We start from the raw sequence: 24,334 nt of genomic DNA on the forward strand, positions 1-24,334 counted from the left end.
AAGTGTGGAAATCTTTAATGGGTCCATATCGGCACGGAAAAGTGTGTGCGCTTTGTAGTTTAACTGCATAAGTACATTAGGGCGGAACTTATTGGTTATACGTTCCAAAAAATAGTAACTGCAGCTCTATCGGGTCACATTTAGATTAACCGCTATTGCCTTAAAGTAGAAAACTTGAATTTTTTATGGTAAGTAAAAGCGTTTGCAGGCGCCGTAAAGATTGTTAAAGCGAGCGTAGTTTTTTCGTATTTTCAAATTTTTGCCGATTATCTTAAACGACCGACGAGTTTGTTCTCATAAAAATAATCTGCCGTTCGGAGTCGGCAAAAACCTGCAGGTCTCTCCATTTGTCACACTTTTCCTTTCTGATATACTTTTCACGAGATATTTGAGTACATCATCCTGCATGTCTAGCCAAGTAGAAAAAGTGCATACTCGGAATTTCGAATTGACTCTCAATATCTGGACTTAGAGCCAAAAAATAAATGTTTCTTAAGTTGAAGCATACATAAGTACTTAAGTACTATCCCATAACTCCATATATATTTCCCACTATATATTTATATATATATGCCACTCAAAAGAGGATATTTTGCTGCTTATAAGGATATATCAGATATTACAGAGCAATTTTTTATTAACCCTCTATCCAGCAGAGACTATAAATAATCGTCAAAAAATCATGTAAAATTCACATAACGTGAATTTTGGTACGCTAAAAACGAACATTTATATTCACTTTTACTGTACCAAAAAGTGCACAAAAAGTATCACATGTATATATGAAAAATTAGCCCTAATGCAGAATAACCGTCTGTTGACGGTCAATAAAAACTTCACAAAACTCACTTTTATTTTTCAGTTTCACTAAAACTAATAGTTGCATTGAAAAAATATACAGAAAAACATACCTGTTTTGAATTTTTGAAGAAATTTCTGCAATGTTTGGTCACTTTTTTATAAACGGAAAGATGAAATTTTTCAACCGTAATTTTTTCGACTGATTTCAACGACGGCCATTACTAAACTGACAATAAACATCAAAATGAAACAAATGAACACTATAAAAGATTTGGAATAGTTCCGTCATAGTCGTTTTAAGGCAGCCACGCCGGCTCACACGAAAAAGAAAATTACATATAAAACCCAGGAGGGTTCTATGATGACCGTCTGTAGACGGTCTTACTGGATAAAGGGTAAAGTTATCCAATTACAATATTTTGGGCATAGTCATAAATTTTCCTGAAAATTGGTTATTTGCAGGTTACAGTATAATGAAGAACAAATTCGAAAATTTGAAAATTTTGAGATTCATTCCATGTGAAAATTTTGATATAAAGTTTTTTTTTTTGAAATTTTTGTGGGACTTTTTTCTCATATTTGATGGACACATCCACTCAGATGTTTTCTTATTTTTTTCATTAATGGTCTTAGCTATTCAGTAACTCCTCAAAGTGATGGGAATTCCACTATACAAATATCAGGAATCACTGAGCGTTTTCTCAGCTTTTACGGTGAAAAATAAGAAATAAATTTTACGGGGGTATTATTCAAAAATTATTAAAAAAATTTCCGAAAATTTTTAAACAACAAGAAACATAAAATAAAAACTTTAACAAATATATATAAAAAAAAATAAAACAATTAAACAAATATGCAAAAAACGAATTTTTTTCAAAAATTTTCAAAACATACCAATAAAAAACATTCCTAAAAATAAGAAATGCACGAAAATTTTTGAACGAAAAAAGATTAAGAAAATGTTCAAATCAAATATTAATTTAAAAACAAAAATTTATTTACGGAGAAAACTAAGAAATAAAAAAAATTTTTACTAGGACGAAAATTAATTACTAAAACCAAAGTACGAAAATTTTTGAACAAAGCAAATTAAAAATTAAGAATTTTAAACAAAAAATAAAAAAGTTTTTAAAAAATAAAAAATTTACCATAAGTAACTCTAAATATATATATAATATATATATATATATAATTGGTGCGTACACCCTTTTTGGGTGTTTGGCCGATTCGTCCTCCTATTTGTGGTGTGCGTCTTGATGCTGTGTCACAAATGGAAGGACCTACAGTTTTAAGCCGACTCCGAACGGCAGATATTTTTATGAGGAGCTTTTTCATGGCAGACATACACTCGGAGGTTTGCCATTGCCTGCCGATGGGCGACCGCTATTAGAAAAATGTTTTTATTAATTTTTGTGTTTCACCGAGATTCGAACCTACGTTCTCTCTGTGAATTCCGAATGGTAATCACGCACCAACCCATTCGGCTACGGCGGCCGATATAAATATAAAAACTTAAAAACAACAAATAAAAAGTTTTTTTTGGAAAATGTTTAAACAAAACTAAAATAAAAAAATTATAATTAGAAAAAAATTTGAAAATATATTTTTTTGATAAAAAAAATTGTCCAAAAATAAGAAATACAGAATTTTTTTACAAAAATTTTTGAACAAAAAAACCCAAAAATTAAAATAAAAAATAATATATTATATATCAATGATTTAAAAAAAAATTCTAAGAAAAGTAAGAAATAAAAAGGTTTTTTTACGAAGAGGGGTATTATTCAAAAATGACTAAAAAAGTACGAAAACTTTTGAACAAAAAAATTAAAAACTTTAAACCAAAATAATATAAAAATTTTTTTTTTATTTTCCTGATTATTCAAAAATAACTAAAAAACAACCAAAATTTTTGAATAAAAAGAATAACAAAATTTTCAAAAGGTAATTTTTTTTCAAGGAGAAAAATAGGAAATATATTTTTTCAACTAAGGAATGTTATTCAAAAATTTCAGAAATTTTTCTAGAGCAAAATTGTTTTTGGAAAACTTTGTTTTGGGAATTTTTTTTATTTTATTTTTATTTTATTTTTGTTTAAAAACTTCCTTCGATTTCGGAAATTTTTCTACTAGTTTTTGAACAACAAAAAAATAGAAAGCAATAAATAAAAAAGTAAAGAAAAAAAACTAAAAAAGTTAATTTGTTTTACTTTGAAACAGTAAAACGTGCGTTAAAAATTTTAATAATAACCAAAGATATTTCCTTTTAGAAAATCTAAACCAAAATTTTTCGACATTAAATAAATCTCACAATTATTCAATTCTTTTGACAAATTTTCCAGTTCACTTCTTATTATACTCAAGCCTAAGTATTAATAAGTTTTCAGAAAAATCCACGACAAAGTACAAAATACTTAAATCACTTGACCTGGAATCGCTCTAATATATCTTAACGATAGCCGGAGATACTAAAGAGAGCAAATTACAAGAAAAATTTCGAATTTTTGTACGTTTTGCACTGAGTTGCTTACAATACTTGAAAATTTCAAATTATAAGGAAACAAAACACGCATTTTTTGTTTTTAGAGTTTTTCAAGGCGTATATTTCATTCATAATTAAATTTGTAGCACAAGTCATCAATTGTAAAGTTTGGAGAGAATTGTTTCGATAAGAATTGTGAAACAAGAAAATGTCAAAGCTCTAAGACTAAGATGGCTAAGCCATGACGTGAGAATGGACCCCACGAAAGCTCTACGGAAAATAATCGACGATCAAACATACGCAACGAAAGCAAGAGACCGACCAAGACCAAAATGGGTTGACGAACTAAAAGGCGACATGAAGAAACCTAAAGTCATCAACTTGAAGGAATCGGCGATGGATTGGCTCAAATAGAGACATTTTGTGCAGGAAGCAAAAGCTCTCACAGAGCTGTAGCGCCAAATGATGGTCATGGAGATGATCACGAAAGCTTGGATAAAATTACAGCCAATCAATTTTTCATAGCAGAAAACGTATAACCATTGTGAGAGATTTTTTAATCATTATTTTTCTTTAGTGTTATTTCAAGGAGAAGCAGCGAATATAAGTTTTCGCAAGTACTACCGCAATAAAATCTGGAATACCCTAACATTTACATTAACAATACCCTAACATTACATTTACAAATGTAAGCGAGTGCAATTCCAAGCAACTAGAGCAGGCTAATACTTAAACACTCGCATAAGCAAATACCTATGAACAAATACACCGTGCGACAGTCGAAGTTAAACATGAAACAGAGAAGCGATGGATTTTATATATATTTTACATTAATTTCATATATTTATTTATTAATTAATGCTTTTTTATCAGTTTTTAGAGCATTTAAAAGTTTCAAAGGATTAGATTTTCAATAAATGGTTTTTAATAGTTATAGTCACTTTAAGGTATAAAAATGGATGTTGTGTGAAAGAGGATTTACCCAGCTGCTAAAAATAATGTTTACTTACTTTTCTGTAGAATAAATATAGTGCAACATTGCCCATAAAACGCATTGCTCTTAGGTTGGGTTAGGTTAGCCTGGTTGGCAACCAGCGATGGGGCTCCCAGGCATTTTAAACGCGTTTTTAATAATGCCGGACAAACGCACAGAAGGTGTTCTAAAGTTTCCTCAACATCCTCTATGCATTTCCTGCATTTGTCCGTGTCCCTATCTTGTACGCATATGCAGCCAATAGATTATGACCTGTTAGCATACCTATGATAGTTCTGCAGTCCTTTCACGAGTGAAGCCTACTGTTTGCGGCTAGCCTTTCTATGGCCTCTCTGCTCCGTCGAACATTTTTGGATTTAATCCAATATGAGCTTATTGCTTTTATTGCTGCTTGACTGTCCACGTATATATTAATTGTTGAGTTCTTTCTTGTTCTAGTGTAGGCTAGCTCCGCGGCCTTCCCCACAGCAAAAACTTCCATTTGGAAAATACTTCTGTGGTCTGGCAGCTTGATAGGCTGCCTTATCCCTAGTTTTGAGCAGTAAATATCCGCTCCCACTCCGTCTAAGGTTTTAGAGCGGTATGTATAGATGTGAAAAGTTCTATGGCCAGGCTTCATGCCTTTGTGCCATCCCTCCTCTTCAATTGTAGTACGAAACCTTCTCTCCCAATTAAAGTACGGAGTCATGTAGTCTATGCAACCTGAGCTCCACATTCCTATTGAGCTGTGACCGAAGATTCTGCAGGTGAAAACTCCAGCAGCCACCAACCTCCTCGCGGATTTCGCTGCCAGATTTTCCGCCATAAGGTCAGTAGGTGGCATGCTGAGTACCATTTCCAGCGCCGCCGTTGGAATGGTTTTCATCGCTTCTGTTATGCACAGAGCAGCGAGTCGTTGAATCCTTTCCAGTGGCTTTAAGTATGCCAGTTTTCTTGTAGCAGTCCACCATACTAAGGCCCCATACAGCAATATCGGTCTAACTACTGCCAATGCATCAGAGAGGGTGATAGACCCCAAGTAACGCCCAGCATTCTTTTACATGCGTACGACACATTGCTCTTAAATACCATTGAAATTTTCTAATGAGTTGTTTTGAAAAACATATATGTTAATGTTTTTATTTAACTTCTTTTCCATACAAAAATGAAAAAAAAAATATTTTTTAATTTTAATAATTTAAAAAATGGCGCTGATTTTGACCTTCCAGAAAAATTAAACCTGGACGGTGTTGTCCATTTTGGCTCTTCTATTTATCTGAAACACAAAAACCAAAAAAATTATTAATGAGTATGACTGTCTCACTACTAGAATAAAAAAAAAAATAGAAAAAATGACGTGTTTGAATTTGACACTCTTAAAATCAGGTTTTTTTAATTTTTTTTTTTTAATAAAAAAAATACGAAATAATAATATGATTCTAGTACGGGCGACAGCCACTGATATTGTTGGCAACATATTCAAATTTCTGACGATTCGGCTGAAGATTGTTTTTTTTTTTGTTTTTGACAACACCAGGCCGAAAAAAGTCGTTTCGAGAAAAATGAGTTTAAAGTTTGAGGTGCAGGAGCGCGCGGATCGCTCTCTACCTAGTTAATGGGAGGTATAAGCTATAATATTAAGAAACTTCCGTATGAAAATTTCACAGTATATTCTTAAGATGCTATACTTTCGAAATATAGAAAAAACAAAAAATTGATTTTTTGAAATTTCTAGACCACCGGGTCCCCTTAAAGGTATATCTATATACTCGGTGGCGCAAAATTAATGATCCAGTATTATTTTTATATAACTTTTTAGTTAATAAAAAAATTATTTTGAGTGCTGAAAAACGTTATTCTGACCTTTACACACTTAATTGCTTAGTCGAGGTTAGTATAGCTGCTGCAGAATCGAATGCATCTCACCATTTATATAAAAAAAGATATTTGATACCAAAAAACGCGTTCTTCCAGGAATTTAATGGTAATTTTCTCAAGGCAGTGAAAAATACAAAGTACGACAAAATTAATTATCCATTTTTTATTTTGACCTTTACATCTTCCTTTACTGGTCGGTTTGTGTACAGCAGCTGTATAGATTCACAAGTGACAAATGTGATTGATTGTACGAAGCCATTTGCAAAAATTATAAATCTTTCGATAGAATGATTAATTTTGCGCCACCTTGTATATTAATAATACACACTTCAACTTAATTCTGCTTGCTGACTGATCAAAAAAAAAATACTTGAACTTCGCTCCTATAAAATGAAGTAGGCGCAATGGTTACTATAAAAAATTAACCCTTACCGGTCTGATGTCGAGTGTGACTCACATGGTACGCACTTACAAATCCAGCTAGTGCAGGGTCAGTTGGCTCATGACGTCTTCAAGGAGGATGGCGAAGAGAAGGGGCGACAGGGGACAACCTTGCCTTACGCCTGTATTGGTAGGGAATGGATCGCTGATATCGCCTTTGTGAAGCACTGTCAGTTCGAAGTTCTCGTAGAGGGCTTTAATGAGGCAGATTATCTCGGCGGGAACTCCCTTTCTACTCAGTGCCAGCGTCTCGTTTGATAGTGTCGAATGCCTTCTTAAAGTCTACGAACAGCAGGTAGGTATAGTGGTTGTCGGTTGATACACCTAGGCCTGCTGATTGTTCTACTATAATCCGAAGTGTGTTGGCTTGGTCAACACAGCTTCGGTGAGGGCGAAAACCAACTTGCTTGTCTCTTTAGGAGCGTTCAATCTCTTTGAGCCTGCTTTGTATGATTACGGCTACAATTTTATAGATGGTGTTAAGTGGGGTTATTCCTCGCCAGTTGCCGCAGTCACGCAGGTCGCCTTTCTTGGGCGACTTCACTATGATGCCTTTTGTCCAGGGCGAAGGCAGATTTTCATTGCTACAGACGGCGGTGATGTGGGGATGCGGAATTCCCGCTGATATTTGCGGGCCGGCTGTCATTAGCTCAGGCTGTATGCCATCTTCCGCTAGGCTGGGGCAGTATGTTATTATGTTGTTGCTGGTTGTTGTTGTGCTGCTCACTTCAAAGCTAGGTACTCGTATACTGCTAAATTTAATTAAATACTAATTTCAAGTTTGAATTCTGTATACCTTAAAAACGTATATAATTTGGGGAAGCTGCATTTAAAACCATTTATTGAAAATTTAGTCCCTTGAAACTTCAAAGTTCTCTAAAAAATTTAATTCATAAGAAAACGAGAAACTTAATATCTAAAATTACTAAATAAAATCCACACCGCCAGTGCGTATGCAATTTTTTCTGCATAGCAAAAGAAAGTTAATTTTTGTTACACGGTGAATTTTTATTTACACTCCCTCCATGTTTCTACAGCTCCACCGCAGGATTAGCAAAACGCTTCATTGCCAATGTGCTAAACTGCTCATAAGCTGCATCAATGCTGTAGCTCAACGCCAAAAATGCAATAACAAACACGACGCAGAGTATTTGGGGAAAAGTTTAGAATTTTTCACATATTGCGTCCTGCATTCTCCCCTAAATGGCTAACAAAATGTGTGCGTTGAATCGTAACCAAGCAACCAAATTACGTCGATTGAGAGAGCGTGCATTCACAAACACATATACATAGGCGAGCGCACACGTGTATGAGTGCATTCATATGTACACAGCTAGACTGGCTCATGAATGGATGTACTGCATTGAATTAAATTTATTCTTCCCTTCTACCGATATGCTGCACATAATCGCATTTAAACAATAAGGCATTGGTATTTACCTAACACTAAATAGAGAAAAGTTCAAAATATTCACCTACAAAAGGACTTTGTCCAGTTTTAAACTTTTTGTTTTGTAAATCCACGAAAAGTTCGAGTTTTTCAGCAAAAAGGGTTTCAATATATTCAGAAAATAACGCATAAATTCAATTGGTTATAATAAATCTAGCCCAATGAAATGTTAGATTTTAAGTGAGCGTTACAAATTTACATTAGGGTGCAACCCCAACAAAAGTTACGGTTCCTCCACCAGAACTAAAGGGTGGTTAAATTTCAAGAGCCGATATTGAATGTGAACCACACGTAAACGTCAAGCTTTTTCCTGCATTTCATTTGACATTTTTGAAATTCAGACTAACTCAATTTGAATCATAGAAAAATACACAATCGAGCAATGCGTTAAAGTTATTCAGGCTTATTATGAAAACGGGCTTTCAATTTTCGAAGAAAACCATCTTCAGTGATGAGGCACATTTTCACCTCAGTAGATTCGTCAATAAGCAGAATTGCCGCATTTGGGCGAATGATAATCCAAGAGTGATTGCCGAAAAACCAATGCACCCACAAAGAGTGACTGTTTGGTGCGGTTTATGGGCCGGCGGCATCATTGGGCCGTATTTTTTCCAAAATGAAGCCGGTCAGGCAGTTACTGTGAATACTCGTAGTGTTCGCTATCGTGAGATGATAACGAACTTTTTATGTCCCGAATTGAAAGATATGGATATGGACGACACAGCGCGAAAAATTTGATGGCCGAATAATCTCACGTCGCGGCGATGGCGTAAATTGAAAGAAAAGGTGTACGTCGATAAGCCAGCTACAATTCAAGAGTTAAAGGATGAGATAATTCGGCACATTAACGGCATAGAACCTCACTTATGCCTAACCGTTATCAAAAATTTGGGCCATCGGATGAAGGTGGAGACGTTGATTTCTTCCTAACGCAGCTATTAAGTGGACACGGCTGTTTCCAAAAATATCTGCACCGCCTAGACTTAGCTGGTAGTACTTATTGTCCAGAATGCGTGGACGAAGAGGAGACGGTCGAACATGTGGCTTTTTATTGCAACACGTTCGTTAAGGAACGCGATGACCTAGCAAGAAAAACTGGTGTTGGTGTGTTTCTGACGCCCAGTAACCCAGTAACCCAGCATTTGTGGAACATGCTTGAGTCGAATAAAAAATGGAGGGCAGTGCAAGCTTTTACAACTCGAATTATCGTGGAACTTCGCAACATTGATTGGAAGCGAAGGAACGATGCGAGACGAACGCGGTAGCAACCTCAACAGTCGCATTGATAAAATGCAGCAAGACGAATAGTAGACGAATACTCATATAACTGACGATTGAGCTTATTGCTCACGACGGCCTCCAGACGTAATTACCAAAACGGTATCCCTGTAGGATGAACCGTCGGACTTCAGATGCTTTTAGTGGCGTCAAAATCCCACACTGGCTAAGGGTTTCGATTGTTTTTACACCCAGAGGCTTGGCCTTAAGTTGAAAGTAGCGGAAAATGTTAAAAAATAGAAGTTGAGTATCTCTTTGGTGTTTCATGGACGAACGGTCGCACCTCGCATACAAGCATACTCGTCTTCCGAAACCTTAGCACGAGCCAGATTATACCCATTTACAGATCATGTCCCACTGCTGCGCTCAACGTTATTCTGCACTTACTTCCTGTGGATGTGCAGGTTAAATCCATTGCTGCTCAGAGTGCTATTAGGTTGAAGGAAATTGGGCTCTGGAGACAACTTCTTATATTACATAGCAGCATCTTGAAGCAGATCTCCCCTTCCTTCTCTGTTCTTCGCACTGACCTCTCCATCCTCAAACTGTGCTTCGAGGGCTATCTTTGCGAGCAGGCAAGATTAGAAAGAGGGGAGAGTCGGTACGGATATAGATGCCTCTGTTCTCACTGACGGATCCAAGATGGAGTCTGGAGTGGGAGCGGTGGTTTACTCTAAATCAGCCAGCATTTCGGTCTCCTTTAAACTGCCGGAAACGAGCAGCATTTTTCAAGCAGAGGTCTTCGCGAACCTGCAAGCATGCAAACTGCTTCGGGATCGCTGTTGGGAGGGAGACATTAATATTTTTTCCAATAGTCAAGCTTCGATCAAGGCTCTGTCGTCGCCGTATTGCAGCTCTCTTCTGGGGAACTCCTGTAAGGAGGAACTCAAACGTCTCGCATGTGCAGGAAACATTTCCCTTATCTGGGTCCCTGGGCAAAGGAATATAGAGGGAAATGAAATTGCCGATGAGCTTGCCAGTAAAGGGTCGACACAACCAGTTTCAGCTGTCCCCTTCTCAGGCATCGGTGTCCCCTTGACCGTTGTTAAAGGGAAACTACACAATTTCTTTCTAAAAAAAAGCGCAAAACAGATGGAGGAGGTCTGTCTCATCGTGTGCTATTTCGAAAGCTGTATGGCCTCAATACGACAGGAACTGAACGCTTAAGGTAACGGGAATCCCCCGCCATTCAATTTCCAAACTCATTACAGTGTTCACTGATCACTAGGTGATCGGTACTCATGCGGAAAAGCTTGGAATTCCTTACAACCCTATTACTTACTATTGCAGAAGCTGTGGGGATCCTGCAGAGAAAGAGATTGTGGAACACTGTGCAAATGTCCGGCTCTGGTGGCTAGGCGCTTGAGATTCCTTAGCGTGCCCTTTGGAGATGAATTGAAGAAATTCTCCACCCTTGATCTCCTTTCTCTCCTCCACTACATCAACATCACTGGATGGCTGTAGACGGTTTTTCTCTTCCCTTAATCCTCTCACAGATAGTGGTCCACATAATGGTATCAAAACGGCACGTAAGTGCTACATTAAGTGTACCTAGAGTACTCTTGCCCTCTTAGCTATCTACCTGGCTACCTACAGATCATAAATATTTACTTACTTCTCAATTGAAAATGTGGCTCGCTTGAACGAAATTTTACTTAAAGAAAATATTTAAATTTTATAATTCTTATTTTCTTTACTTTCCCACAGTCAGCACTAATTTACAGGTACAACTGACAAACATACATACATACGTTATCAGTGTATGCTGTCGCTTAAAAATCACTGCATAAGCTGACGCACAAAGCATATACTTCCACACATACCAACACACATGCTGTGATACCCATTCGCGTATGTATGTTAATGTAATTTAATTTTTACATTGGAAACTCGGTTGCAAGCTGCTCTTCCATAGATTTGTAACTGCTGCCTCAGCGTTGTAGATTACATTACCTACTCTTTCGAGTCAAGCCCCACTTGACACATCAATTTGCAATCTGCTAACGCATACTCATGAACTTGGGTATTATGCGAGTGCAATGCGTGTGCTATAAAAACGAGTATCTGCATAATCATTTATGTACTGATACAGGCATAAGTACCCTGCAGCGCAATCTTTGTATTGGTTGCGAAATTCTAGTAAATACGGAATAATGGTTGACCTAGAAAGATTTTGAGTAGTGCCTCAATTTGTTAAGGCTGCTTGAGGATACGTGAACTATCATCTTAAGAGGAAGCTTAAGCTGCGTTAGATAGTTCAGAGGGCGAAGAACTTGGCCCCAGTTTGGTGTCTCTAATCGGGACGAGTAATAAGAGGAAGAAAGATGACTGAAATCGCTTAGACGGTAACTCTGTATGAGCTGAATTAGAGAGATAAAAAGAAGGAGAGGAAGCGGACAAAGAAGGAGCGAACAACTTTTCTATACTACCTTCGTATTATTCTTCCATTAGTCTTGCTAAAGTTACATTACACCACTGGCGAATAATTTTCATATAATTGGTTTTTCCAAAATGTTCCGCATAAACTAATATACAGGGTCCGGCACTCGCAGTGTAAACAACTTTAGATCGCTAGCGCCCGTGCATCAGCTGTTAGTTGACTAAATGACAGTCCAGAGTATTGTTCACAAGCGCGCGGAAGCATTTTGCCGAGAGTAAACGTGAAAAAAGAAAATTAGTAATGAATTTCAAAGGTAATAGAGTGATTTCATTATATTTGGCTGGAGAATCACAGCCAGCGATTGTTCGTGAGCTCGAGCACCTTAAAGTAAACCAAGTTGTTGTTTATCGCATCCTTACTCGTTACCATGATACTGGTAGCATCGCGAAGCGTCATGGAGTTTGTCATCAAAAGACTACAACGTCACGTGAAATGGTTCAAAATGTGAAGAAGAAGAGCGACTTGAGCAAAATCCGCAACGAATGGCGAAAGAACTGAAAATATCTGACCGCAGCATCCGCCGCATACTAAAAAATATTCTCAAAGTCAAGCCTTATAAGATCCAAAAGGAGCATGATTCCGCACCAAGCAGCAACAAATCAGACGTGAGAGAGCGAAGGAGTTGCTTCGAACATTGTGTTTTCTGATGAGAAAATTTTTCAAATTGATCAATTCGTAAACTCCCAAAATGGTAGGGTTTATTTGACCGACCGTTCATACGAGAATTTGAATCATCGATTGGCCACCAGGAGGCAGCACCCACTACAGGTAAGGGCTTGGGCCGCTGTAACCGCAGATGGGCGCTCTCCAATCGTTTTCATCGAGCCAAGGTAAAATACGAAAGGCAAGGTAAATGCGAAATATTATAGGGAAAGAATACTGGAGGTTGCTTTAAAGCTGTGGGCATACATACATTTTGGTGGCAGACCATGGATGTTTCAACAGGACTTGGCACCATCTCACGAAGCTCAAGTGAACCAATAATGGCTAAAAAACAAAGATCCGAACTTCATAACATCCACACAATGGCTCTCAAGCCATACGCTAATCCGAGCAGTACACACCAGCATTCCCCAGCATGTCCCCGCTTCAGAAGAATAAGGGCTAAACTGGAAGACAGCCTTGGCAACAGCATCACGCTCATCAACTCCGACATAGCGAGCAGGCAAGGAGGATGTGCGAACGCCAAATAAGAACGTGAAGCAGGAAACCTATTCAGAGATGAAAACGCAGGTAAACGGGCGATACCACTATTAGAAACTAACTTTTCTTTGGTAACGAACAGCGACATGGGGGAGGGGGCGTATAGATCCGATTCGGGGGTGGTTCTCTTCAGATATGACTTAAAAGTGACAGCTTGTGACATTTTGCATCAGAACAGTAACTGACGTTGAGTGCAATGCTCAAACCGTCTCCCGACGAAATACTTGACGGTAGTACCGGGGGGATCGGTAATTTGACGGTAGAAGGTTTAGTTCGGGTTAAAGTGCCACACTGATGGGGTATAGCTTTCGATGCTTCCTCCTCATAAAAAAAAAAAAAACCAAAAACAAAATAATTATAGTTTAGATACTAATTCCACTTCTATTGTCCATTACCCCATTGTCCCAATCTTCTCTCGTTGGGAAAGTTGTGGGGAAAGGATGTGTTTACATGCAGCTCTACTGAGTTTCAAAAGTCTGTCGTTTGATGTAAGAAGGGGTATTCGTCTAGTATTCTCAAGCCTCATACGGCGAATTAAAAAGAAATCGTTTGTCCATTGAATGAGCCACTCACTGCAGATGCACTCACATAGCAATAATTTTACTAAAGATCTAAACCTTAGCTTAGTTATAAGTAACTTTAAGTCAAATTTGTTAAAATTTCTGAACTAATCTTTAGTCTGTAAGCGTAATCAGTAGATAATAAAGAAATAAAAAATAAAGAAAATTAAGTGTGAATAAAATTTGTCAAAACTTGCCAGCAAGTCCCCTATCCTTATGGATTTATCACAGCGCATATAAATGATGGTATTTCTATAGCTGTGCTCATCTAATTCTCGCGCTAGTGCCTAATATCATATTTGCATACTCTCATGTGTGGGCATGTATGTATGCGTGTATGTGTGTATATATGTACCTATGTAGTAAAAAATATATATAGCACCGATATGTATGTAAACTTGTATGATAATTCATTTGTATGCAAATGATGAAAGCGAAAAATACCGCCATGAAGTTCAAGTGTGCTTTGGTTTCATTCCACCTGCAGTGGCCCGCAGTAACAGCGACAGCACAGAAAAAACCACGTATGTTAATTCATGCGCTTGCAAATATGAGTATGTATGGGCTCATGAAACACAAGACGATGCGGGTGAGGTTATGATTATCGGCATTGCAAAGAGGTTATAATTATGCTGTTACATATACATGCACACAGTTTTATCGGTATATATATGCAAATTGACAAACACTGAGCGTACACATAAGCAGATGTATCTATGTATGCATATACATTAGGGTGCACCACTCACCATAGAAAAAAATGGTACTCTTTTTACATCGGAGTTATAAAATTTATTGTATTTACCTCCCTCCATTTGTGGAACAACATCAAGACTCACGCCAAAAATAGGAGGAGGAGTTCAGCTTAACCGCCAAAAAGGGTGTACACCCCAATTATATATATAGATTAGGGCGGGTCGATTTAAAAATCGCTTATTGCTCTGTGAAAATCGTATTCTAGGGATCAAAATAAGAAACTTTGCCGAAGGAACCATACCTCTAAAATGAATTCTGATGTACCCCAATTTGGGTCGAACGAAAAATCCCACTTTGACCCATTTAGAGTGGTCCAATCGAGTTCAAATGTATGACCGAACCCCACTAACTTTGGACGGCCAATCCACCCATGCCAGTGGCACACCCCCTGGAACTCCCCTGGGGGGTTCCCCATCCAATAATTTCAAAATATCACCATTTTTGGCCTTTACATGAGAAAAGAAACTAAAAAGTTCGACCCAAATTGGGGGACATCAGAATTCGTTTTAGAGGGATGGTTCCTTCGGCCAAGTTTCTTATTTTGATCCCTAGAATATGATTTTCACAGAGCAATGGGCGATTTTTTTGCCTCCCCACAAATCTATCCGGCCTAATATATATATATATATATATATATATAACTAAGTTGCTTGATCCACTTAGATCTTTTTAAGAAGGTGACTAGTCCTTCCGGTGAGACATTTTGCCAATTTCCCAGGACCTCAAAGAAATAATCTCCAATATATTGTATTTGGCACGGGTTCTTTGAAGTGCAGCACATTCATAGAGGTGGTGTTTTACCGACCCAATTTCTTCTTCATCTGCACAGCTCCCGAAAAAGCTATTGAGAAGTACACCCATTCTACTGGCTAGGGTGCCAATAGTGCAGTGACCCATAACAACGCCTGTGCGAACGCTGGTAATTGATCTGTTGATTCCAAGCAGACATTTTGTCCTTTTAAGTTTTCAGAGACCGCCTTCGTCTTCCTCTGCTACAAGCTGGTACCGCATCGAATACTTTCAAAGCCGGAGCGTTTGTATATATTTGTTTATATTTTCTACTCGGATCGTGAGCCGGAAGTCCAGCACTAATGCCATCTTCTTGGGGGTCTACCTGGCGGTCCTGGAATATTCAGTCTCTCTAGCATCGCTGCTTTCGCAAGTCGCCCGTCAGCCATTCTTTTGTTTCCATTCTTCAGTGCCACTCTTTTGGCGATGTCGGCGCAATTTAGCTGCATGCATCTTCTATTTCTCACATTCGTTTTATCTCTTTGCTTCACTAGTGAGCGAGTCTAGTGTATCCTGATATTGAACGTAGAGTTTGCATCTCTGTAGTGTTCATAATTCGCTGAGCTGCGGAAGTGTCTGCTCAAGTTTCTCTTCTGTACGTCATAGTTGGTCTGACGCACATTTTTTAAATTCTTTTTTGAATTTCTTGCGCTCATGTGTGTGTTTTTCGATTAACCCACCATCCTATTGCCCTCTTTTTTTTTGTAAACAATTTTTTTCAGCTCTTAAATGAAACACAGGCTATATTCGGTATCGGCAGCAGAAATAGTTCACAGATATGAACAAAAATGTCATACCAGAAATTTAAAAACAAAATTACCAAAAATAGTACTCTAGAAAAAAAAATTATAAATTATAAAAAAAAAAATTCTTTAACTTACGCACCCTAATGTTAGTGTAAATGTAGTGTTAGTTTCGTAGTGAGAGCAAAAATAATACTCTCGAATATTAAAAATTAAAATCTTTAAAGGTTACACACCCTGATGCTAGTACAAAGTTAATGTAAGTTTCGTAATGAGAGCAGAAATAAAACCCTAGAAAAATAAAAATTATAATTAAAAAAAAATTCTTTAAAACTTACACACCTTAATGTTAGTGTAAACGTAATATTAGTTTCGTAGTGAGAGCAAAAATATTACTCTAGAAAAATGAAAATTGAAATATATAAATTTTTTTTTTTTTAATTTACACACCCTAATGTTAGTGTAAATGTAAATCTAGCGTGTAAATTTGCACAAGCCCCAACGCTAGTGTTCATTACTACGGCATTGCTTGCGCTGTACAGTTTTATTCTCTCTTTTCTGAATAGTAATTAGCAATGTTGGTCGCTAATGGTGACAAAGTCGCGCGCAGGTACACATTTAAAAATACAGCTGTCATGTAATTGCAAGTGTAGTCGTGATTTGCGTGAGCTTCTAGGTCAGCCTTGGCACATCACGGCTGTGTATCAATTAAGCTCTAGTGATTATATGTATGCAAGGAAATGTGCTGTGCCCTTTACCCTACAAATTTCTGTTAATGCCATAGTAAAATACTTGCAATTTGTACGCAGCCACACACTGCGTTAAGGGGCTATAGAACTTGGATGCATTAACGAGTTTTGACATATTTCTTATTTAATCTCGATAATCTTTTTATCTACATTAATATAGTTCATTCCCCTACAGAAATCATATAAACTCAATTTTGAAACTTTCTGCAAATTTAAATAAATTCAATAAATTTTCACCAAAAAGTCGAATATTTTTAACCAGAAATTTTAAGAAAATTTCGAGTATGCCGGGTTATAGCCCGTTAAAATATAGTTGGAATAAAAGGCAAGTTTTAGGTGCCTTAAAAATTGCGTTGATTTTTAACAGTTTTTTTCGTCCGCGGTCTTGTGCATTTTCTTCATGTGACGAATACTCGACCTTCGCTGTGTAGTAGTTATTTAACGCAGTGTAGGTAACTGCATTGATTGGTTTGTCACTATGTTATTTTGTTGGCACTTTACATACAAATGTTACTCAGCAACAGATAGTATATACTGCAAAAAGAATGGAGGGGGGGATATAAAAACTTAAGCAGCAAATCTATTATAATGTACAGGTTTTGATTGAAAAGTAATGAGCCTTATTTTTTTAAGCAGTTTTATTAAACCTTTTGGCTTATACAACTAATATTCTTCAAAATAGGACCCTTGAGTGTCAATACACCGTTGGTAGCGGTCTTTCCACTGCAGCAAACATTTTCTAAACTCATCCGCCGGAATCGCGTTCAATTCGGCTGTCACAGTTTTTTGGATCGCCTCGATGGAGTCGAAACGCCTCCCCTTCAGCTTTCTTTTCAGGCGCGGGAACAAGAAGAAGACCGGAAGGGACAGGTCTGGGCTGTAGGAAGGGTGGGGAAGCACCGAAACCCCCATCTTGGCCAATGCAGAGGTGCAGAGGAAGGCGGGTAGCATCTTCGTCTGTTTGCGTCGTCGAAGACCTTCCAGTTCGCTGTTCGTCTTCGACGTCCTCCCGGCCTTCCTTGAATGACTTGTGACACTGTTTTACCTTACCCCGTGAGCCTCCTTGAGTAGTCCAATGGTTTCGGTACTCGTTTTGTTTAGCTTTACGCAAAATTTGATCGAGTAACGTTGCTCCAACGATCGCTGCATTTTCGCCACTGCAAAGTCCTAACACACTTTTAAAACAGCTTTCACGCGCGGATCTATGCTGACTGCGCCGCTGTTGCCAGCGAACTGGGACCGATTTCTAGTGGAAGGGAAGCTCCAATGATCATTTTCCCCCACCAGCCGATTCGGTTGATCGCTTGGCAGACGCTCCGCGCGGGAAGGCGCAACAACCCAGGATATCTGGTTGTGCGCTGGGTTTGAGACCCGCCACATAAAAACATCAATGAGTTAAAAGAGACAAACAACTGCCTACTGGATTTTTAAGTGCTATATTTTTTTTATGCGCTAGTTGAAGCGGACTTTATTATGCAGGAATAGCACCGATTTTTGACATGAATTTCCTTAAAATAGATTTCAGCCAAGTTTTGTTTCTTATTCTGCAGAAAGAACGAATATTGTATGAAGCACTTCCTCAGCCTGGAATAAAAGTACTTTATCAAGTTGAAAATTGTTTTCCAAATGATGAGAAACTCTGAACTGATGAAAATCCACCGAAGTTTGCTTTGTGAGAGTGCACAAAAGTCATTCTAATACGGGTTGCCCATATTCGACGGACCCATGTGTTTTTTGGGCCCATTCCAATCGACGAGGCTTGTCCGCAGGCAACAATCTTTGCGTCAATTGAATCTTATACGGGAATAAATGCAAATCAATGCGGATAATTCGTTGGGAAGTGGTCCGAGCAATGCCCAACTGCTGAGAACGGCGATTTTGGGATGTCCTTGGCGACGTCTCAACACTGGTCCGTACAAGAGCAATATTCTCATCCGATCGCCTTGGTCGGTTTTGATTTGGCCTCTTTGGATTAGAAAGAGCATCACCAGTCGAAAATCTTTCGTACAAACGTGTAGTGGTGTTCTTAGAAGGCGCACTTTTCACACTATTTAATTTTTTATACGCGCGTTGAGCTTTCATAATTGTCTTCTTTTGTTGAATGTAAATTTCAACAATTTGGGAGCGCTCGCGTGGCATGCACTGTTCCATGATAAAAATTCGCTTGGACTGACGCTTCCAACGCGGTATGTCATTAAGCGATTTGACGTCTCTGTCAAAAGATACAGGGTTTTCTTGTTTAAAAAATTTAAGCTGCTACAAAATATCAATAAAGGCCTTTCAGTATGGTTTTTTTTTCTTTCAGGAAACTATTAAAATAAAATACTCTTCTCGGAACTCATTTATTTCAAATTATCTTTCATCCATTTTTCCGGCTTCCTTCCACTGAAGCTCTACGTTGGTTATAATGCGCAATAAATGCCATCAAATAATTGTCAAAGATCCTCTATAGCTGAATTGGTTAGTGTGGTTGTAAAACGTCTCCTTATTTATGCTACTCATAGCGCGTTTTAATTTTCCTGTTATTAATTTTTTTACCAAAAGCTATTCTAAGAACGACGTAATTGAAGATTTGTATTTCTTCCATCTTTTAATTGCAGAGAAATCTGGACCACCGTTTTACCGCCGGAAACAAAAGATACTTTCACTGCCATTTTGGGCATCACAAAGGCCAGTCGCATGGACGAAGGCATTTACACGTGCAAGGTAAGATTGAATAAAATATTTACTGAAGTTAATAAGCCTAAACCAGAGGAGAAACTCAAAGGGAAGCCGTAAAAGAAAGGTGAAGCAAACAAATCGTTTTCTAACAGCGGTCGCCCTTCGATAAGTTGACGCTATTTTTCGACCGCAAAGATTTCATGCACCATTCAAATTCAAAAGCTAGCGAATAAAAAAATGTGCAATGATAAAATTTAGATAGAAAATTAACTAAGCGCAGCGTTTGCCAGTAAACACTTCCCGCAGTGCTGGCCCCAGCTTCAATGCCAGGCAGTTTTACCCTCTGTTAACTGATTCAAAGTGCACAAAGGACGAGTAGAGCACAAGGCGGAGATTTAAAACAAAAAAGTTCGAAGTAGAGAACCAGCAAAAATACAAAAAGCGGCAAAGGTCAGCTAAAGCGGATGTCATTAACAAATAGTAGCCACGCTGCTCTGCTGCTGCGTGTTGACTTTCTACTTTTATCTTCCTTTTATGTATTATTGCATATTTTTTTTTCCTACTTTACTGAATCAACTGAAAACATCCGCCAGCGCGGTGAGCACAAAGCTGCGTAGAAGTATCGTTGCAGATTTCCTTGGATTTTTCAGTTGTTTTTTGGTTTGTTTAAAGTTTCTCAACTCATTTTTCTTTTGCATTTAACTATTTTTAATTAAGCAGCTTTGCATGCGTAACTGTTCATCTGGTTTTTATTCACAGTTAGTCAGTTTTCGTTTCTATTATTTATATTTATTTTTTTATTGAATTTTTTTTTTTTTAATTAATGCGCCTTAAAGTTACTACAAAGGCAGGCGTTACGCCTTGCCATATAAAAAAAGGGCCATAAAGTTCGGCGTAGCTCAAAATTTAATTTCCTTAATTAAGTCGCATTATTTTTATTACTTTTCAAACTTCGAATAGCTTCCGAAACTTTTATATTTTGCCATGATCTCCACAGCATATATTTTCAGTCTCTTTTTTATTATTTTTCCGTTCAACGTGGACAACCTTGGCATAACAACTTTTTATACGCACAGTCGCCTGTCAAATACGGAACATAAAAGTTATTGGACTTTAAGCTCACAAAATAAAAATACGAACATTAAATTTTTGAAGGCCATTAAACAGCTTAAATCAGTTAAGCCAAAATAAGTAAAAATTTTATTCGCTTGTTGCTTGGTAACATTTAGGGCTTTAGGCTTTTAAAGCGTTTTCTGGTAGCAGACCCTGCATTACATTTGAAAAAATTCTAAAAAACATGTAACTTATAAATGACCTTAGGTAGGTAGGTAGGTGAAATGGTTGAAGTGTACCTGGCACTCCTCAAGTAGCACTAAAGCGTCGTTTTGATACCATTATGAGACCTCCAACAGGCAGATATCTACAGCCAACCAGAGCTGTTGATGTAATGGAGAAGATTGATGGGATTTATGTCGGCGCACTGCCCCAGGCTGCCGAAGAAAGGAGCTCCCAGTGACCTTGGTCGTGTAGCTGCCAAACCCAGACATTTACAGAGAAAATGCCGTACAGTCTCCTTCTCTGAAAGGTCCCCACTGCTTCTGCAATGGGGGTTAAATGGTAGCCCTAGCTTTTCCGCGCGTGTGTCCATCGTCCAGTGACCAGTAAACATAGCTACGAGTTAGGAAATTGAACGGCGAGGAGTCCAAAAGACTTTCTGAGTCCTCCGTATATTGTGCTGGGGCCAAAGGGAAAGAGCACATGGAGGAATGGGGCTCCATCAGAGAAATGTTACCTGCACACCCACGACACTTGATCTCCTCCTTACAGGAGTTTACTAATTTCGTTCTACACCATGGCCTCGTCAGAGCCTTAATCGCGGCTTGACTATCGGAGAAAATGTTAATATCTCCCTCGCTTCCACGTTCCCTAAGCATTTCGCATGCCTGCAGGATCGCAAAGACTTCTGCTTGAAAAACTCTAGCAGTATTGGGCAGTTTAAATGTGATATATAAATTGACTGATTTAGAGAAAACCCCTGCTCCGACTCCCGATTCCATCTTCGAGCCATCAGTCAAGACAGAGGTGCAAGCTTCGGTGCAGAGTTTCACCTCGATCCAGTCCTGCCTATTTGGAAATATTGCCCTAGTACGACTCTCAAACACTAGTTTGCAGATAGAGAGATCTGTTCGAAGTTCGGAGAAATACGGTGTTAACTGCCCGAAAATGCTACCATGTCCCTTGAGAGCTTGTCTCCAGAATCCAATGACTTTAACTTCTGTAAAAAATCTGTCGAGATAAAATGCAAATTTTATAAAAACAAAAAAAAAATGAAACACCAAAGATGCAAGAAAATTTTTTTTTTTTTCACTTTAAATATATTTTTCGAAGAGTCTGGTGTAAAAAAAAACCTATTTTATCTCTTGAACGAAGTTTTTGTACAAAATGGCTTATTTTGCAGTAAAAAGAATCGCTTTAGTTCATCTCTTGCGTTTATGAATACCAAACAAACAAAAACACTAACAAAAAAATATGCACTGAGAGGGAAAAACACAAATATTTATTTTCTTATTTATGCACAATTGAATAGACTCTGTTGCTATTGTTGTAGCAGCATAAACATTCCCCATACATAACTCTTCAGAAGTAACAGTCCTTAAAAATATTTAAATATTTATTTAGGCAATTTTTCGGTTTTTTTTTTTTTTTGTTTTGAAGTAAAAACTTATTTAGGGCCGTCTAAAATCTTTGCATGGGGAAATTTATACATATGTTCCTTATCAGCATGTAATTTGTATTAGCAGGGAATGTAACAGTAACAGTGGCTGTCGCTTCTCTGTTCGTGTACAATGAATAGAACGAACAAAACCGACTAGTACGAGTATGCTCGTAGTGAGAGAATGTATGTATATGTAGAAGTACGCACCTTATTGGTTGGATTGCCGAAGAGACAAATAAGTGGCGTGGTCAACTATGTAAGCAGTGTCTGCGCATATTCTCTGCATCTTCGTTAATCAATTACATTTATTTTTGTTGGATCATGAGCAAGCAGGATGATCGGAAATTACAACAAATAAATTGTTGTTTTTTTTATAGTGGACTACATACTTATATATGTATAAGCTGTGATGATCTTATAGGTCCATTTTTCTTAATTACATGCAATACAAATTTCTTTGTATTTTTTTTTTTGTAACTTCAACTTAAATGCAAGCTGTCTAAGTAAACTGCAAATTTTCAAACTGCCGTTTTAATTTCATTTAACAATTTCATAATATTTATAAAAAGCACCCCTTATTAATAGTGGTCTCATAAAGTTTGAATTTATTTAAAAAAAAATTGAGAATGCCTAGAATTTCCACCTTTTCTTCGGAATACCTCAACCAGACCTAGCTTTTTCAATAATTTTAAGATTGTATGCACGGCTCTTTCAGCCGTACCAGGCCAGCAGCTGTAGTAGTGGACACAGTATGGCATGAGTGGTAAAGGGCAAGCATGTAGACGTGTTGCAAATGGCAGAAGATGGCTTGGAAATGTGAGCTTAGAGCACACCGCTAAAAAACTCCGGCGGCATTACCGACAGCACGACGGGTGCATGAAGTATTAGTGATCACAATAGCTGAACAAGACATCATGTCTCAGCCATTTATCAAATACCTCGGAGTACTCATTGACTCGGAAGAGGCTTTAAGCATCATTTAGAGTCACTCAGTGAAAAGCCATAAGAAAAAATTACGCATTAACGAGATTAATGCGTAAAATTGGCAGTCCTCACACAAGTATACGGAACCTTTTGTTAACAGTGACGACTTCAGTGACTTTTTACACAACACCAATTTGGACAAACACGAAGCAATCGTGACTCCAACACGTACGAGCCACATACAGACTTGGCGACTTGAGAGTACCCAGTGCCTATTGCACTGTCTCAAATGACGCAACCCATGTAATTACGGGAAATCCATGTAATTACGGTGCCAATCGATCTTCTCTCGGTTGAGGTGGATCGGTTATATAACACGATTGATCAGAGACCGTCGAGCGCAGCTAAGATAGAAGAAAGAGTCCGAACAATTACCAAGTGGCAGATGCGGTGGGAGCAATCTGTGAAAGGTCGGTGAACTTTTGAACTGATTCCAAACCATGTGGGGTGGATTGAGCGAAAGTACGGAGAAATCGATTTTTGTATCACGCAGTTACTTCGAAAATGCCTTCGAACATCCCATCTGGAGAACAACCCTTACTGCCTGCAGTACCCCAAAGAACACGAAACGGCGAGATATACCATTTTTCAATGCCTGCGGTTTACATTCTGTGCCGGGAATTGTTCAATAAATCGCAAAAAAATTGTTTAGTCATCAAAATTTATTGTGTCCCTTTCAAAATATACTCTCCATTCGAGGCAATACACATATAGTACACACGAATATTCCAGTCATCAAAGCATCTTTTAAACGCGTTTGAAAAGATATTTTTCTGCTCCTTCAGCGAATTTCCTTAATGGCCTCAAAAGCGGCGTCCGCAGAGTGGCAATTTAAATTTTGGGAAAAGGAAAAAGTCACAGGGGTCTAAATCCGGTGAATACGTTGGTTGTTCGATGATATTTGTCGAGTTTTTGGTCAACGATACGAGCCTTGTGAGACTGTACGTTATCATGGTGCAAGAGCCATGAGTTTCCCTTCCACAAATTGGGCGCATTCTCTCTCAAACGTCGCATAACTTCCAAACAATATTTTTTATTTACTGTAGAATCATTTGGAACGAATTCCGAGTGCACAGCGCCAGTATAATCAAAGAAAACGAGTAGGATGAATTTCACTTTTGACCGACTTTGGCGTGGTTTTTTGGGTTTCGGCTCATGTGGATAGCACCATGCAGCCGCCTGTTGACTGGTTTGCATGTCAAACTCATATATTCACGTCTCATCACCTGTTATGATGCGCTGGGTAAACGTCTGATCCGAATTCACTTGCTCCAGCATGTCTTCAGCCACCTTCTTCCGATGACTTTTTTCAAAGAAATTTAACACGCTTGGCACGAGCCGAGCAGAAACGCGTCTCATGCCTAATTTATGCGATTCGTGGGGCACGATTAGTTCACGCGCTGCCTCCGTCAAACTAAAATTATGGTTTTCCAG

General features: G+C 38.1%; 1 protein-coding gene across 1 annotated transcript in view; it reads left to right on the plus strand.

The window, feature by feature from the left end:
* The window catches only part of LOC129247446 (uncharacterized), a 311,844-nt gene that overhangs the window by 74,017 nt on the left and 213,493 nt on the right, over positions 1-24,334 (plus strand). The window contains exon 4 of the mRNA XM_054886576.1: positions 19,140-19,245. Within this exon, the coding sequence (XP_054742551.1) occupies positions 19,140-19,245 (106 nt within the window). The remainder of the gene's footprint in view (positions 1-19,139; positions 19,246-24,334) is intronic.

The sequence above is a fragment of the Anastrepha obliqua genome, chromosome 5 (genome assembly GCF_027943255.1).
Source record: "Anastrepha obliqua isolate idAnaObli1 chromosome 5, idAnaObli1_1.0, whole genome shotgun sequence".
Lineage (NCBI taxonomy): Eukaryota > Metazoa > Arthropoda > Insecta > Diptera > Tephritidae > Anastrepha > Anastrepha obliqua.